The sequence below is a fragment of the Anomalospiza imberbis genome, chromosome 6 (assembly GCF_031753505.1).
Source record: "Anomalospiza imberbis isolate Cuckoo-Finch-1a 21T00152 chromosome 6, ASM3175350v1, whole genome shotgun sequence".
NCBI classification, from domain to species: domain Eukaryota; kingdom Metazoa; phylum Chordata; class Aves; order Passeriformes; family Viduidae; genus Anomalospiza; species Anomalospiza imberbis.
Genome location: NC_089686.1, coordinates 37,007,535 through 37,024,998, shown reverse-complemented (window position 1 = coordinate 37,024,998; position 17,464 = coordinate 37,007,535). Strand labels below are relative to the sequence as shown.

The 17,464-nt window shown below is 39.4% G+C and overlaps 1 protein-coding gene across 1 annotated transcript in view; it reads right to left on the bottom strand.

The window, feature by feature from the left end:
* The window catches only part of SPTBN5 (spectrin beta, non-erythrocytic 5), a 92,183-nt gene that overhangs the window by 26,827 nt on the left and 47,892 nt on the right, over positions 1 to 17,464 (bottom strand). Inside the window, 9 exon segments of the mRNA XM_068194948.1 lie at positions 199 to 320; positions 1,435 to 1,548; positions 2,211 to 2,325; positions 2,867 to 2,985; positions 5,714 to 5,809; positions 6,411 to 6,602; positions 7,227 to 7,382; positions 11,221 to 11,406; positions 12,415 to 12,519. Of these exon segments, the coding sequence (XP_068051049.1) occupies positions 199 to 320; positions 1,435 to 1,548; positions 2,211 to 2,325; positions 2,867 to 2,985; positions 5,714 to 5,809; positions 6,411 to 6,602; positions 7,227 to 7,382; positions 11,221 to 11,406; positions 12,415 to 12,519 (1,205 nt within the window).

The following is a 17,464-nucleotide window of genomic DNA, read 5'->3' as shown; positions in this document are numbered from 1 at the left end:
CCATTGTATTAGTTTTCCCAAAGTCACATCAGTGGAACTTCTTGTGTATCAAGTCACACTTTTCCCAATGCAGGTGTCTAAGCTGCCTATATAAAATTTGTGAAAAACCCTTAAAAACTTTAAAAGACCTCTGGCAAGTAGAGTTTGGGAGCAGCTTTGCTCCTGCTGAGAGATGTTCAAACAACTCTAAGTCTTCACCTTTGTTTGGCCTGTCCCTGGAGTCGTAGCCAGTTGTTTTTCATCTCCTGTTGCTTCATAGTCAGTTTGTCGTTTATGGATGGATTCCTTGTGGAGAGGCGGAAAGATTCCAGTTCCAGTGGCTGGGAAGAGATTTATAGTGGGGTAAATTTATGCCAAATACTTATATTCATTACTGAGTTTGCCTTTCAGGAAAAATAGTTCATTTTAAGACTCCAGCTCTCAAAGGCAGGTAATTAAATTACAGTAACAAAGTATACAAAGGGATATGTAATATGCAAAAAATAATACACATGCATTTGTGAGCAAACATCCATGTCCATGCATTGCTTTGCATGCACAAAATTTAATTTACAATTTAGAAAACATTTTTGAAGAATATGGACAAATAGGTAGGAAAATGAACTGCTATTTCCAATTTCTACTAGCAGTCTGATGAACACTCATCAACTCAGGTTTAAAGTTGAAAACTTTCTTGCAAAATTCCATCAAGTTGATGAAAATGAAGAATTTTAATTATGCAGAACAGAAAATATGCCAGGCTGGTTTTAATCCTTAAAAAAAGTAAAGTTATTATACTATTGTAAAGAAAAAGTTTTTCATATTTTCTGTATGAAAGGGCTAACAGTGAAAAAACGTGAGAGATTGTCATTGGATTTCTACTATTGTTCAACAGGATTTTTTTTTTAGTAAAAATATACAAATATAAATGAGCTTAGACCCATATTTAATGCTCAATTTAATTTAGTCCTAGATGATGCAAACTGACCAGTTTTTACAAAAGCCAGAGTGGATCAGGCAGGCAATTATAACCTAGAATTTCTGTGTTTGATGTCTGTGTCAGGAAACTACATGCAGTATGGGGTTTGCATTTAAGTTCTGAACAGAAATAAAGTGATTTTGGTTCAGCTGAGTACAGGAACTGGGGGAAGATGGAGTCCATGCTTTCCAAAATGCATAGGACAGTCTGATCTGGCTTGTAGGTGAGGGCCAGAGACCCAGATGTTAAAAAGGGACTTTTCTTCTTAGATTTTGTGCATCAGGAAGAATAATATTTGATAAGATAAAGTAGGATTAAAGGAGCACAATATTTTCATGAGAAGAAATTTATGCTGCACTTGCATTGCTGAAAATTCCTGTGAATCAATCTGAAGAGTAACAATGATTTTTGCACCATATTTTCAAGAAGAAAAAGTGAAAATTTTTCAGTATCCTTTGTAATTCCCTACTTCTTACCTCCATTTTGGACTTAATAACACTGATTTCTCTCTCCATTTCTTCATGTCTTCGAATCAGGTTTTCCACACTTTCCACATCTTTTCCATAATCCAGTGCTTGTATCAATACACTCTGGAGAGGGCAGTGGGATGTGCAAATGGTAAAGATAACACCAAACTAAAGGATCTGTATCTTAATTATTTCAAAAAGCCTCCTCCTTCACCTCTTTGCATTGCCACCTAAATGTTTTTATTGTATTTTTAAATATCAAAAGAGCACATTGTGTGCTGTCCTTACAGAGATGAAACAAGAATCCACATCTCTTTGAAGACTCATAATCCTGCTTAAGGTACCTCTGGCCATAAACAAAAACAGGCATGCCTCCTTGCATTTCTCAGTCTTTCTTTTATTTTTTTTCCATATACCAAACCAAAAAAAATTTCCCAATAAAGTGTTGCACAAAAATTCAGGTGTGTTATGAAAATATAAAAATAAAATTTATCCTTGGGATCCTAAGAAATTAAATCCCATAAAATGAAGAAATACATTTTAAAAGTTGTTAGGAAAATATCAAGCCAAAAGTCTTGTAACCTTAAGTAGTGCCACTTGCCTACTGACTTATAATTAATAAATATAATTACTTACATTGATGAAATAATTGGTTTTTATATAACCTTTTTTTCTGTTAATATCAAAATGATAATTCAGGATCAGCATTTTTACCTCTATCTTCTGAATGAATGAGATTGATAGAGCATTTTTCCATTTCACTTAATCAAAATTGGAAACCTTACCTTCTCGGTTATTCTTTCTGTGATGTCATCTATTTCTCTGATTAAGGCATGAATCTCTAGGGCTCCCTCTAACTTCTTCCTGTATGCATTCAGGTTACCATGAAAACTGTTCCACCTTTAATTGGAAATAATATTTTAGAGATGCATTTCAGAGGTAAGGATTTCCACAACTGAGTTTCATGATGCTCATATTTAAACAAAACCACAGGTTTTGTCTTCAGGATGGCATGGGGGTTAAAAGCTAAAAAGTACTGACCCAGTTTCCCTAAATGCTCAGTAATCTCACATTTGATATCATCATACTTTTGTTTCTTAGACAGGGGGCTGTGGAGCAGCAAAAGCACAAGACAATTCACCAGGACAACTGTGTGAATCGATGGAAATGTCTAAGCTTCATGAATTTTGTGTGCCAAGTGATGTGAAACAGAGTATTTGACTCCAAGGCTAGAAACATGACTTTGGCACTTCTGGATTAAAAATTCTTCTAAGCTACCTGCTCTGGGAGTCTGGAAAGACAACTCCAGTGTCTGATATTTGGTAGCTGTGATATCAAAGAAGAAAACAAATGTTCCAATTCCTCCATTTATCTCAGATGAAGACACCTAATTTTCCCTTCTTGTTTTCGCTTTACATGGAACATTTGAAAGCATACTCACTTCTCATTGAGCTGCTTTCGGCGCTCGTAGATTGTCTTTGTTTCTTCCTTGTTCTGTCTCTCCAGTTTCATGGCCAGGACATTGATAGTCCTGATGTGAGCATCATCCACTGTTGACTCCTGTAAAGTGAGAAAGGGAGCAAAGGTACACGTTCAAATTTCTTGTGACCCAGTTTTGCACTGAGATGTGAAAATCAACACAAGCAGCAACAAGAAGGAGTTTTACCCCACTAACATTTCAGACACATGGAGTTTGCTCTACAAGTACTGGTGTTACCAGGTGCCTGATGATTAGACAGGAAAGGCAAGGAAGAACATTAATAGCTCTAGATGCAACAATGATCTTGGTCTAGGTGATGGCCCTCAGACCCTCAGACATTAATTTCTAAGGCAGATATTCCAGCAGGAGTTCATTTGGTGAAGAAAGACAGATGCAGTTGCTGGTTACACAGCTGGCTGCTGTGGAACAGCTGATGTGTGGCAGATTGTTCCTCTGTCAGAAAGGTAGTGACTCATGGGCTCCTGGGCCTACTGGCTGTTTTAGCTAGGTGAGCTCCTGTCCCAGAGTGCCTTCTGTACTGTAGACAGCAAGATCAAAATCCATACAGCCTTGAGAATCCCAGACAACCTATGCCACTGTGTTTTCTTCTAAGGCTAGGTCTTCTAGGAGACTTGCTTCCCATGCACATACCATAGAATGGGTAATATTTGCACATTGTCCATATAATCTAGAGTACAGTGGGATAATTTTTATTTTGGAGCACTACAGATGGCCAATGCTGAACACTGCTCCAAGATTCAAAAATATTCTTTATTTTTCTGGGACAAATAAATCACAAGTTTAGCAGGGAGACAATCACTGATGTAAAGAAGCACAGCTGCAAGATGCCAGCACACTGTTAATGTAAGTATTCACTGCATTGTGTGTTTTGTTTATGCTGCATCCATACCAATATGCATGCTTCCACATGTGCTTTCCTATTATGCACAGCCATAAAGTAAACTAGAGAAACCAGCAGACAGTCAGATATTCTTCAGAAACCCTGCAGCCTCCTGTCTTGGGAAATAATAGCAGCACAATCAATTGAAAGTCTGGCAGCCATCAATGCAGGATGATTACTCCCTACCCTGATTTCATATTTTTCTAGGGGAAAACCCAGACTGGATGAATGCACACACTGTGCCAGAAGCAGCCTCCTTCTCTTTGTATCACCCTAGGAAGCACTGCATAACTGAGCATCAGCTATCAGGGCATAACTGCATATCCAGCAGCTTTTTGTCCTCTGAACATGACTCCTGCAGATAAAAAGCTGCATCTCCCAGCTTTTTATCTGCAGGAGTCATGTTCAGAGTGTTACAGGAGCAGTGGCTACAAGCTGATACTGTCTAAGGCCAAGAGTTTCAAAAGTGGCACATAAGATCTACCTTAGTTTATGGAAAAAACTTTCATATTCAGAGGCTTATGCTGGCTGGAACACTGGGTTGTTTCTGCCCTATTAATCATCCTTCTTTTGGCTGGTACAAGCTGTAGAAGAGCCCTTGCTCAATCCCTTAGCTCACAGTCAGCTGGTGAGTAAAATGAATATCTCTTCAATGTACTAATTCCCCGGTGCTTAAGCCAAATAATTAGGCTCTCTATCCAAATCCAGTGTGAATGCACTGTCACGAAAATTCTGCTGGGCTCTGGAATAGGGAGCTCAGGGGTTTCTCCCTGGTGGCAGGCATATCTACACTGCTACTTTGCATAGAAGAGGATCATCTCCTTCTGCGACTAAGCAACAAAAGTAGAAGACGGGAGCTGCCATAACAAGAATCAGCAAAAAGATAACAAGCAAACAAAGGATGAAGAATATTAGGAGACTACATTAGAGGAAACATCACTCACAAATTCGTAATACATCTCTTTCCAGACCTTTCCCTCAATTTCCAGACTAGCAAATCAGCACGGTAATATTTCCTGTGTGACACACAGACCTCTTAGCCCTCATCTGCAGGAGTTCACACAAACAGAGAGAAAAAAAGGTTGCTGCAAATGCATCCCCTCAATATATGGCCTCACAGCTCTCATGGTGGGAGCTGAACACAGGACAAGGAGGCCCCTGCTCTCCAGGTTTGGTGCCGAAGTTGGCACACCTCACTGGGGGCAGGAGAGGCAGCTGGCATGACTCAGCATCATGAAAGAGGGACAGAGATCTCAGCATTGAGTGCAGCTGTCTTGTCACATGGCTGTTATCCAAAGCATAAACCATTGCTCTGTTTTACTGAATGCCTGGTTATAAATGTTATGATTCATGAGTAACCATGTGTGCTGTATAAACAGAGGCCCCAGATTTACGTGCTTAATTTGGATGAAGGAGTATGAGAATGAGACCATTCCTCGGAAAGAGAAAAATGGAGAAATAAAGGATAGAAACAGAGAAAACAGTATTTTTTAGAGGCTTGTTCATGGAAGGTCTAGATCAGTTCTCAGATTCAAATAAGCATAGCTGAAACAACCATTTTTAAACTACTTTTGGGTGGAAATCACTGTGACTTTGCAGACTGCATGAACCAAGCAAAATCTGCTCAAATTCAGGCTCACGCAGCAAGTTTTCCAGTCATTTAATGCAGTCTGAAATGTTGTGAGTTGTGTCATGAGTGCCTGACAGCTCTGCCTAGACATCTTCAAAGCACAAGGCATAATAAGAGAAAATTCTGTCTTTTTAAGTGTCTTTTGAGGTAGAGATGCTTCCTTATCACTTTGGTCTTACACCTCCTCAGAGCACTAGAACTGTATTTGCTAACTGGACTGGAAAGTTACCTGCTGCTTGCAGCCATGCAAGGCATGAGCATGAAAAACACCTCTTACCCCTGATGTTGCTCCACGGAACTCATTCAACTTTTTCTTGAGCTGCAGGCAGTGTTCATAGTCATTTCCCACATCACCTACATTAATCATGACCTCCTGGGGAAATAAGCAGTGGACAAATATTTAGGTGAAGAGATAAGCAACTCCCTATGCTTATCCTAATGCAATAAGTTCTGTGATGTGTCTATAAGTCACTGACCTACAGCTTCTGAAACAGTCTCTTCTGATCTTTAGATAATTACGAGACTTGGTCCCGCCTCCCTTTTCCATTTATTACTGGCTATGGAAACAACCTCTGAATGAAAGTGATTCTTCCCTCCTATGAAGAGAAACTTTCAGATTTGATATACAATTAGAGTGAAGGCCAGCTGTCAAATGCTTCAAGTCTCTTCCATTCTAATCTGCTTTCATTTCTCTGTCTCAGTAGAGACACGAGATGGCCCCAAATAATCACAAACTTCATGTGCACAGTTTACATGAGAAGATGTGCTAATACTGCCCAATTGACTCTGGTATGGACAGACTCCATAGAATTTGTTCAGTCATTCCTTTCACATTGTTTGTAGAACATGTCGTGATTCTTACAGACAAAAATCACTCGGCGAATATCCTGGACAATGACACATTTATCAGAATGCCATTGCTAAATAGCAAGTCTCTAGTGAGCTGCTTGGGTTAAATACTAAAATCCACTTGCCTTCTCCCTGATCCAGGCTTCCACCTGGTCCACCTTCTGGAGAAATTCTAGGAAGTCCCGACTGTCCTCCAGCATCTTTCCACGAGCAGCAACAGCTCTCTTCAACTTCTCCCAGTGCTCCTGAAGCATGCGGACTTGGCGACGGATCTCTCCTGATTTTGGGTGGCCTTTTGATATCAGGGCTTCTCCTTTCTTCACATTCAGAAGAAGAAATTAGAAATTAAAGTTGTCACTAATTTTTAAAGGGATTACCATGTTGCATGACCTTTCTAGAAGGAGTCTTTTACCTTCCTAACCTGGATTGAACAACAGATTACTACTATAAATTCTTATCACCCAAATGATAAAGCCAGCTGGAAAGCTCTTACAGCCCTCTGGAGGGATTCTAGAATCACAGAAAACTGGGATTTGAATATTTCCCTGCCAAGAAAGATATTCATGGAATGGGAGCACCAAGTATTACAGATGACTGTGCCCTTTAGCTATATGATTCACCCAGTTCCAACAAGAATATTCACAAACTGGGCATGAAATCCTATTTGCCTTTCGTAGGAGTAACCATGTCAGGCAAGGAAGAAGTCAGTGTATATTTTCCTATTTAGGCTGTAAGGAAAGATGGAAGCTCCCTGAATGGAGCCAATAAAATATCTCCCTGTTGTAAACTAACAGCATTACATTTCCATGGCAAAGCAACTGGGTTCTTGTCACACTGGTAGGATAACTGATGACCAAGCTACTCGTCCTTCACATATCATCAATCTGCCTTTGGATGAGCAGTAATTATCTGTAAAAACAGTAACAGAGTAAGAGGGTTACCTTATTAACAGCTATAATGATTTCTTCATTTGCTAGAATCTCTGCCTCAAAGACCTGATGTTTCTGCAGCAGCTTCATCTTGTCCTGCAGATTGCTGGGGTCTTGTATGGAAGGATCCTCCAGCTTCTGCATGCGCTCACTGATCCAATCTTCTGCCTGCAGCATTGAGAGGCACCCGAGTTAGCACAACAACTACCTGGGGTCCTGGGGCCTCCTCCCAGGATGTGTCTCTATTCTGTCCAAGTGTCTGTACCTGGGCTGGATAGGTTGAGTGGGAGCTGACAGCTGAGGTGGATCTCCAGTTTCTGAACTCATTCTACTTTGTTAAAAGTAGGTAGGAATGAAACTAATTTTTATCTGACCACAGGAGTAACAAAAAATTCCTTGAGTACCTCAGATTTTATCACAAGGCATTAACATCTTATACAGTCTTCTAGATTATGTAGAGATAATCTTTGAGATTATGTAGAGATAATCTTTGAGCCTTAACATGGTACATATTTAAAATGAGATTATGACAGCTGATTCTGGGGGCTGATTTAGGGCTCTGAGTTTTGTCTGGTATCTCTGCCATTGACCTACTTGCAAAGTGAGTAAATATTCTTTAGAATTCAGTGCCTCACCTATAAAACAGCACTAACATTTCCTCATGTCAGTGGTGTTGTGAGACCTAAATGGAAAATGTAATGCAAATAAAGACTTGGAGACAAGGCCCAAGCACTAGTCAAATTATTTGAAAGGAAATACAACTATATTTGCTTTTATATTTCATAAAATTTAAAATGGTCTGGTCAGGAATATCAGATTCAGAAAAGCAGGTGATTTATGAGAGCTAACAAAGCAAAAGCTATGTGTTTCTCTTAGGAAATTATTTTTAAGGGGGTTTTAAAGTGTGCAGAATAAAATGAAGTATAAGATAACAAGTTTTCCACAATTTTCTTGAAGTTCTGATGAACTTTAGCCCTTAGCATTGAAGGAAATATTTTCTATCCATCAAAACACTGGGAATTGAAGACTTGACTTAATGTTGTAACTGATCCTGTTGTCCTCAGAGCACTGAAGTATTGTAATGTTTTGACAACACAAGAGCTGCAAATTGAAGGGCAGCTTTATTAGTTTCAAAATATCTTGGCTGTCCTTATGGAACTGTGCACTCTGTGCACACAAGACTTGTCAGCTGGAGGATTTTCTCTGTTAATTAATGATTTGAAATATTGTTTCAGCTGCTGAGATTCCATAAACAATAACAGAAATAGCCTTCAGTAGCAGCATGCTCTCCAGAAACTGTTTCCCTCCAAAGCCCAGTTAGAGGCTCAAAACAGACCATGTCAAACTTGCCCAGGGCTACAGATTGTCATGTGCTACTTGCATTTCCAACACTCTCCTCAATGGCCTTGTCCCATTCCCAGCCACACACTCGTGCTTCAGTGTCACATAGTGACTCTTCATTTGAATAGAGGCTCATCCATACAGTTGGAATGAGAAACAAACCAATCCCCAGGAAAAAGCAACTTTAAGGTTGATTTCTTGTCTACTTTTTAATTAGAAGCAGTGGCTTTAATGACAGATTGAACATCTGCACTCTTAGTGCCTTGGTTTATTTAAGGCTTGTTTAAGATGGCTCTAGAGAGTGAGGGATCCTTCTCCTGGCCTTGTGCCCACATTCAGATGTGAAGCAAAGCTGATCTGTTTTCCCAAGACCTTTCTATGGAAAGATTTTAGTTGTCTGGACAGCCATTTTCACTTCTCTGAAGACAACAGAAAAAGTAGTGTTATGCTCAGTATAGGCACAAGACCAGACTTACTTCTATGGGAGTCATAAAAAATGTGGGCACTACCAATTTAGAAACTTACTATTTCAAAATATCAGTTACTGTAACCTCATGAGTACAAAGTGTAAATTACACTGATTTTTTAATGACAGAAATATGCAAAGCATATAAAGGGATGTGCCTAGTCCAGACATCTAGAGATAACAACTAATTCTCTCTCATTCCCCTGAGATAAAGATGTAAATGGCTTTTTATTCTTATGTACAGGGTGAAAAGAAGTACTACTAATACCACGAGCAAGTTTCAAAGTCAGCGTTAAAACCCAGAGCTAGCTTTAGAAGTTAAAACTTTAAATTTTATACTATTCCATCTGCAATAACTTAAATACACGTATTTCTAAGGAGCAACTTGCTCATTTGCCTTCCAGATTAGCACTGAGCTACAGTCTTTTTGGCAATAGGGTGTAGTCTGTAAGTCCATCTCACTTCTCTGAGTGAGAAAAAAGCACCAATTTCTACTGTAGAAGGGTGAGTTTTATTTTGTAAACTGCATGTGATCTCTTGAGTTAATTATTGTGGTTTGTTATACTAATGTGTGTACTTCTCTATGTCATTGCTTTTAGAGAGTAACTAGAAGAATTTTAATTCTGTTTGATCAATAGAAATTACTTAACATATTTTCAGGACAGAGAGTTTTCAGGGGAGTGGGGTATGAGCTATGGGCCTTGTTCCCTTAATAAGTAAGAATAAGCAATGACCTCATTGATTTCACAGCCAAACTCAAAACTCATCTCTGAATTTAACATTCCTATGGGGACCATTCTCACATATGAACTTGTACACACCTAGAATATAATTAAAACTAAATTCAACATTCCATTCTATCCAAGAAAGAGAAAGAAAGATATTACTGATTTGAGTAAGATTTTTTAAGATGTTTGTTTTTTAATTCCCTGGTGACATTCACATTCTGCAGCAGTAGGCAATGATTCCAGGTTGGTGAGGTAAATGAGCACATAACCTGAGAGCAAAAACTCGCTAAAGAACTCCTGGCTGAATTTATGTGGAGAAAGTGGATGAGAATAGGGAAATGTTCTTCTATGCAGGACCAAGTCTTATGCTCTAAGTGTGTGATTCAAGAGTGAAGGGGGACCCCAGCCCAAGCACTGATTTGACAATTACAGAGAGATGGAAAGAAATGTGTAAGTATTCCTACCTAATAGGTTGACTGTATTTCTAGAAGGGCATTGACAATTTCTTTACCAAGAGGATTTTGGGAAATTGCTCTTTTGAAATTATAACCTCTGAGCAATGCACCATCCAGTCCCCTCTACTAGTCCAAAAGGTGGACAGGCCAGTACTGGTGGATTTTCATTACTTTCCTATCATGGGATAGTAAAAGTACAACCAAATAATACAAGTTAATATTTGGGTGTATAAATAATTTCTGCTAAATTTTATTAAAAGGAAAAGGAAAATTAAAAAAAAAAAGAAAAAGGAAGAAGGAAGAAGGAAAAAGAAGGAAAAGAGAAAAAAAGTATAGCTCTGGTTTTGTAAACCACTGGGGACTTTTCATGGAACACAGGAGCACAAGGGGTGGATACCAGACCAGCAAGAGTGCTTGAAAATGTCCCTGGGTCTGTGTGCTCTTGTTTATGCCAGCACAGTTCTCAGTCACACATGTTGTGCTGCCCTTTGAAAGGCTGACCTAGTTTGTCTTTCCAACAGTAGTGACAGAGCAGAGCTACTCAGTTACAGGACTGGGGCCAGAACTGGAGACAGAGACCAGCATGCTCTGCAGAGCCAGTAGCTCAAGAGCTTTGCTGAGCCACAGCAGTGCTTTGAAGGCCTTCAATGAACACCCACTAATAAAGCTTGGTGCCCAGGCCATAATGCTTTCCACTTTGTGTTCATCCTGATTTGAAATACATTTTCTTTCCCACCAAAGGAAAAATATGTATTAGCTTGCAGTTTTCCTTTCAACTGTTTTATTTTACCAGAGCTTTTGATGACTGAAGTGGCTGCAATATGCACAATGCCACAACAATAGTACAGTAACAGGAATGGCATTGGAGCATCTTTTTGCACGAGTGTGGCAGGAGTTGCAACACCAGAGTAGAACATCCATCCACCCAATAACGTCTGGCAAGAGTGAGCACTTCATCCAATAGAGATAGGTGGTTCCTCTGCTTTACATCCCCATCCCAGTCTAAGACCTCTTACCTCTTCCAAGTTTTGGTAGAAAAGTGCCAGAAGAAGGGCAGTCTGCAGCTTCTCTCTCCTACTCTGGGATAGATCCTTGATCTGACGCTTCCTCTCATGAATGACATCCAGTTTGTGCTGAATCTTTCGCACTTCCAGTCCATCAGCCTTTTCCAACCTGCTTGCCTGTTCTTGAAGAGACATCATCTGAGGAGGCAACAGATCTGAAATTACTCTTATGCTTCCAAGTGGTGTGAAAGAAACAAAATCAAGTTCCTTTTGTAGTTAAAATACTCTCTTTTTTCTGTAATGAACCAAGAACAGCAGAGACAAATTAACCAGCATTCCCCCTCGCCCTGTACTATGTTACATCTATGACATTACTGTCACTGGACTCTATGGTGCATCCTGGCTACATAAATTAATTAAAGCTGTAGTTTCAGGAGTCCCGATGCCGCTGATTATCCAGTGCAAGGAGTCATGGAGCAAGCATGACATCCATGAGTGCTCAGATTTTATTGCTTTCTGGAAACCAGGTGTTGTCATGTAGCTCTCCAAATGAGCAATCAGTGTGGCAGGGAGCTGGCAAGAATCCTGGGAGCTCATTCTGGGGAACCCAGGCACAGCTGCAGGTTTAAGCTTAGCCCTAGCCTGGGTGAGTTACAGCAGTGGCCACCAGCCAGGCAGATTCCTTTACACACAGGTGAGCAATTCAGGATCTATTGCAAAGGTGCAGAGAGGCTGCTTGTTTGGTACAGCTGTTGTGTACTAAATGGATATTTAAGTAATTTGACCACTTCTTTTAATGTCAAAATACCTACTGCATTTTGTAAAATACCTACTCTATTTTACTTTCTTTAAAAGTCACTATTTTTTTAAATGAAAAGAGCAGAAACTTCTGATATCCATAATACAGTATGGCCTACTTTAAATATTTCTTCTTGTAAGTCCCCCTGTTCTGCTTACAAAGTGGTTTTCCTATGTGTTGCAAGGACTTGGGCATGGAGTGTTTTGACATTTGTTCTCCAATGCTCTGCCTCCTATTTCCCCAAGCTTCCCCATTTTATCTTTTGTTCAAGCATATCAGGCCTATCAGGCATTTCATGCCTGTCACCAATTCAAAGTGTTACCATAATAATAATAATAATAAAGCATATATATAATTTTAGCTCATAGAATTCTAGCTGGTAGAATATTTGTTGTTTATTTTTTTACCTTCTCATCCTGTGATGCCAGAAGCTTCTCAAAAGCCTCATGTTTTCTTATCAGTTGTTCTACTTCATCTACAGACCTTCCAAGGTCACTGCTTTTCAAATAAACCTATAAAAAAGTTTATTATTTTTCTCAGTGAATTAATTATCCCATAATCTTGATTCATAAATGGGAGAAGAGGTATTAACTCTGCTGCTGAGAGTACACTTGAGAGGGAACAAAAGGAACAGGAGGCAACAGAAGCTAGAAATTAATTATTAGAAGTCCATGGTCTTGAGCAAGAAAGAGAAGCATTAACAGGTCTAGCTAAGGAAAGTGACCTGTCGGTCCTAATCACAATCACTAAGTCACAAAGCAGTGAATTCCAGAAGTCTAAGCCATCCTTGTAATCTCAAGCAAGATCACTGTCATGTCTGAGAGATGTCCATATGAACCCTTCTTAAAAGCTTTTAATTCCCAAAACAGAGACTTTGCAGCCTGGCACCAGTACTTTATTACCTCAACCATTAGCAGGATTTCCCAAACATCTAGCCTGAAAATGCATGGCTATTGTTACACCGTGTCACATACTGCCCTCTTGATCACACTCAGGAGATGATTCCTTTTACGTTTGCTTCAGGCTTGTGCATGTTTATAGACCTTTTGCATACTGGGCTTTCTGCCTTCCCTAGGTTAAAACTACAGTTTTGATTATTCCACAACAGCTGTCTTTTTTATTCTGATTATTCTTATTGCTGTCCTCTGCGTTTTCGCCATTTCCACTTATTTTGAGACTTGATATAACAAGTGGCAATAAGAAACAAGGCTGCCAGAGTGAAGACAACAGACTGACTTTTGAGCTGCAATCTTCAGCATGTGCCTGTATATAGTGCTCGTTTTTTATACAACACCATGAACTCAAGTTCACCTTGCAATCTACTGTGAGCTTCCAGAAACTTTTCAGAAGAAGTGCTATCAGATCAGCTTGTCCCCATCCTGTATTTATGCAGCTGATCATTCCTGAAAAAATGTCACAGCTTGCACCTGTACCAAGTGCATTACATCTGTCTTTTTTTCAGGCCATCATTTCAACCTATCTGCATTAATTTTATTTATTGTCTGTTCTGCCAGTCTCTGATGCAGAAAGATTGCATCCAAAATAACAAATAAGAAATAACAAATAAGAAAGAACAAATGTGGATTTAAGGAATCTGATCTCTGCACCTTTTAACACTGTGCAAGTGTGCACATTTTCCAACTAATTTACACACGTTTCAAAGGCACTGCAGTGTTCACTTACTCTGTTCTGGTGTTAAGAAAAATGAATGCCCAATTACTTGTCCCATACATTCTGTTATATTCATGTTTGCCAAATGCAAAAGAATAAAGAATATAGTTATCAATTATCAAGAAAAAAAGATGCTTTTCTGCAGGTTGACAGGAATTTATTCATTTTAATTGGATGTAATTGCCCACAGGCTTTTTTCTAGTTCAGCAATGAGACGACAGCAGGATAAAATCCCCAGTTACAGGCTCTGATGGGACATGAGCAAAGACTATTCATGGATAAGGTTCACACTGAAGTGACTATGGCTGGACAGACTTTGGGAAATCAGCCTGCCATGAGTGATGGCATTTATCAGCAGTGTGTAATGTGTAATCCATTTTGTGAGCTCATAGAATCACAAGTATTTGGACAAGGACGAGAAATTCCAGTCAGTAACTGTGCCTGGGTAAAGTGCAATTAACAGAGATGGAAGAATAATTTGAGAACAATGATATAGTGTAAAAGAATCGAGAGGCAGGAAAGAAAGAGAATCAGTGAAACAACACAAAATGCTAAATGTTTTGGAAGAGGGCTAGTAAAGGACATGGGTAAATCTGTGCCTTTAAGCCATAGATGTGCACAGGAAAAAAAAAAAAAAAACAACAAACATCTAGAGAGATCACTCTTCCTTTGCAAAACATCACAGTCCTGTAGCAGTCTAACAGGGTGGATTTTTATAAGAGGGAAAAGATGTTCTTTGAAAGCTACTTTAGAAAACCAGCCATGATGTTCATTCTCTGGACAGCTGCTTAACCCCACAGAACATCTTCTGCAGGAGAGGCTTCCCAAGTTTGAACACATGTGCAGGGTAATCCTACTTGCCAGGGTCTGACTGCACTAAAAGGTCGAGGATGGACCCCTGTTCCCATCTGGGAATCTCTCTGAGGCTCAGCCCTGGATATCAGTCCCTCCTGAGCTGAATTGAGGTGCGCTGATCTTGCCCCAGTCCCCTTGGACAGACCCCACATCTCAGCCGCTACCTTGCTTTGACACTTGATCTTCAGCTGCTCAATGGACTTTTTTACTGCTGCCACCACTCAGCCCTTCCTGGTGGCTGTGGATAAGAGGACTGACAGCCAGACTTGGCCTGATGTTCTGTCCCATTTTTGGGCTCTGAATATTTTGCATATATAGAAAAATGCAGAGGTGAATATCATACCCAGGGCAGATTTTCAAACCACTCTATGCTAATCCATTCCCTTCACAGGGAAGAAGAGAGAAAGGCCACTGTACAAACAGGCCTAAGTTTATAGTAAGCCTGGCCCGTGAACCACCAGAATGGCTAAAGAAATACATTAATGCCTCTGCTATGCCCTGTGTTTCACACAAACGCCACCAGAAGGCAGATACTCTGTCATTCAAATTTGAATCCTTTGATCTATCCTATTCATCAAATGTATGAAAGGATGAGAGATCTCTTTTTTAGAGTGTTATTTGATTTAGTTTGGTCTTTTGAAGAAAAATGTGTGTGTTCCAGGTCTGTCTACTGAAATGCTTTATTAAACCACTTATAAATTCCATTTGTATTTACACTGCTGCTGCTAACACGGAAATAAAAAATTATCAGCTGAATGTCTCCACTGCTGTTTGGGGTGCACAGACACAGAGCCATATGCTAGAGCTCTATTTGGGTGTTTTAAACCTTGCTTTAAAAATACGGTAGCTTCTTGATACATTTTGTGGTTTATCTACCATTTCTGGTCAAAAAAGATTGACCTCCAGGATTTTATTTAGTAACTGTTAGCAGTGAAACTGATACCTGAAGAAAGGGTCAGTCAGCTATTAGTTTTCCTGCTTGTATGCCTCTGATGGAAGAAAAAGGCAAGGGACATCTACTGGTAAAGATGGCTATTTTCCTTAGAGAAAGAGAACAGAGACATCTGAGAGCAGGGGTGTGGGGTGGTGACTCATAAGCAGCTGCCACTGGAGAGCTCAGTGCCTTGCTCCCACTGAAATCCACTGAGTACAAATGACACTGGGCATTCAAAGCTCAATTCCCTTGGATGTTACAGCACTGGGAAAAAGTCGTCCTGACTACTGAAAGCTTTGGACTAAGTCCTTCAGTAGAAGTCTGTGCAAATGCTCTTGGCTGCCAAGGTTTTGACGCTGAGTAGGAAAACTGGTGCTCAGAAAGAAAATTGCTGCAAAAGGGAAGTAGCTGCATACATTGCAGGTGAGGCAATGGCAATGTGCTCAGAGGACAGCAGCCCCTGGAGCACCAACAGTGCTGCTGCCTGGAGAGCTGCTGAGGCAAAACATTTCCATTTGTCTTCTACACAGAAATCTTACAAGAGCCATTGCTATAATCAGAACCAACAATTGCTATACCAGTCTGAAAGCAGAATAAAAATTGGCTCCCATGCCACAGTGCTGGCCTGTCACCAATGACATCACATTTTGGCACACTTTTAGACAGGTCTCCTAACTCCTGCTCTGAATGAGACACATTGATTTCAAATACAAGACACTGCATAGCTCTCCTCAGGTAACCTACCAAGGTCTCCCACAGAGTACAGCAGAAAACTTCCAAAGATGCTGAGAACCACAAAATGGTTTTTGAGATTTATGAGATTTTCTGGAATAAATTTTCAAGTTACTAACATTGTAAAGCATAGAAACAGGTTTTAACCCTACTGAACTGAAGTTTTTCCTTATTTCTGAGTTCACTGCATAGCTGCTGCCAGAAAGACTTTTTCATACAAGTTAATGCAGAATTAAAAGCAAAGTTCAATTAAGAAAAAATTAATTTTAAATAAATCAATAGTATTTACATGGTTATGTGACAGCATCTGCCAGATCTAGCTTTTGGAGAAATACCGAATGAAACATTTCTGTCATCATCATAACTATGTTCACTGGATGCCACAACTTCACTTTTATATGCACTGGAAAATAACACAGCCCCGAAAGGAATTTGTATTCCAAAACCTGCAGTTTTTATTTCTCTAGAATAAAATATATTTTAGGTATTTGTGCAAATCCACTTCCTTCTTCTGCTTTTGCTCTTCCAAGTATAACAAACTCCACAGATTTTGCCCCTCAGTGCCTGCCATGAGCTTGCTGCTGAGATTGCTGGAACGCCACAGAAAATCTTTCTGTTCTAACCATGTACTAAAAGTCCAAATTTGTATCAGTTTTAAAAACCTTCATTTAGAGCATGTAAGCAAGTCCAAACTATCTGCCGAGACAGAGAAGAATAAGGTTTGGTTTGACTTAATTCTGATAAAAGTAAATACAAAAAAATAATAATGAAAATAATCTGAAATTTGCTTTAACAAAGTAAGTAAATGTTCTTGATACCATGACTATATAGAGTTCACAAAAATGTTTTACTACGCTTCATTTCAGTAAAAGTTATAAAAAGGTATCATACTATAACCACAAGAGGAATAAAAGATACTAAAGTTCTTCTAAAAAGAAAACATGCATTTTTGCTATCATAGTGCCATCACTGGCATCTGTCCTCACCATCTATATGCAAAATTCTAGTGTTGAATTTATTTAAATTTTATTTCCCTCCCCCCCACTGCATGCTGTCTCCTGGGCATAAGAATATAGTTATCTGATATTGGAAATATATATGGGAAAACCACAGAGATAAAACTGCTGGTTTTTCTGATAACTGCTATAGTTGCTTCCTCACACCTATTTCCTCCTTCTTCAAAATTTGCAGTATTGATCCCTACCCTAAGTAAGTATTAGGTGTTAGACCAGAATCTTACACCCATTCAACATCATCATTTAAAT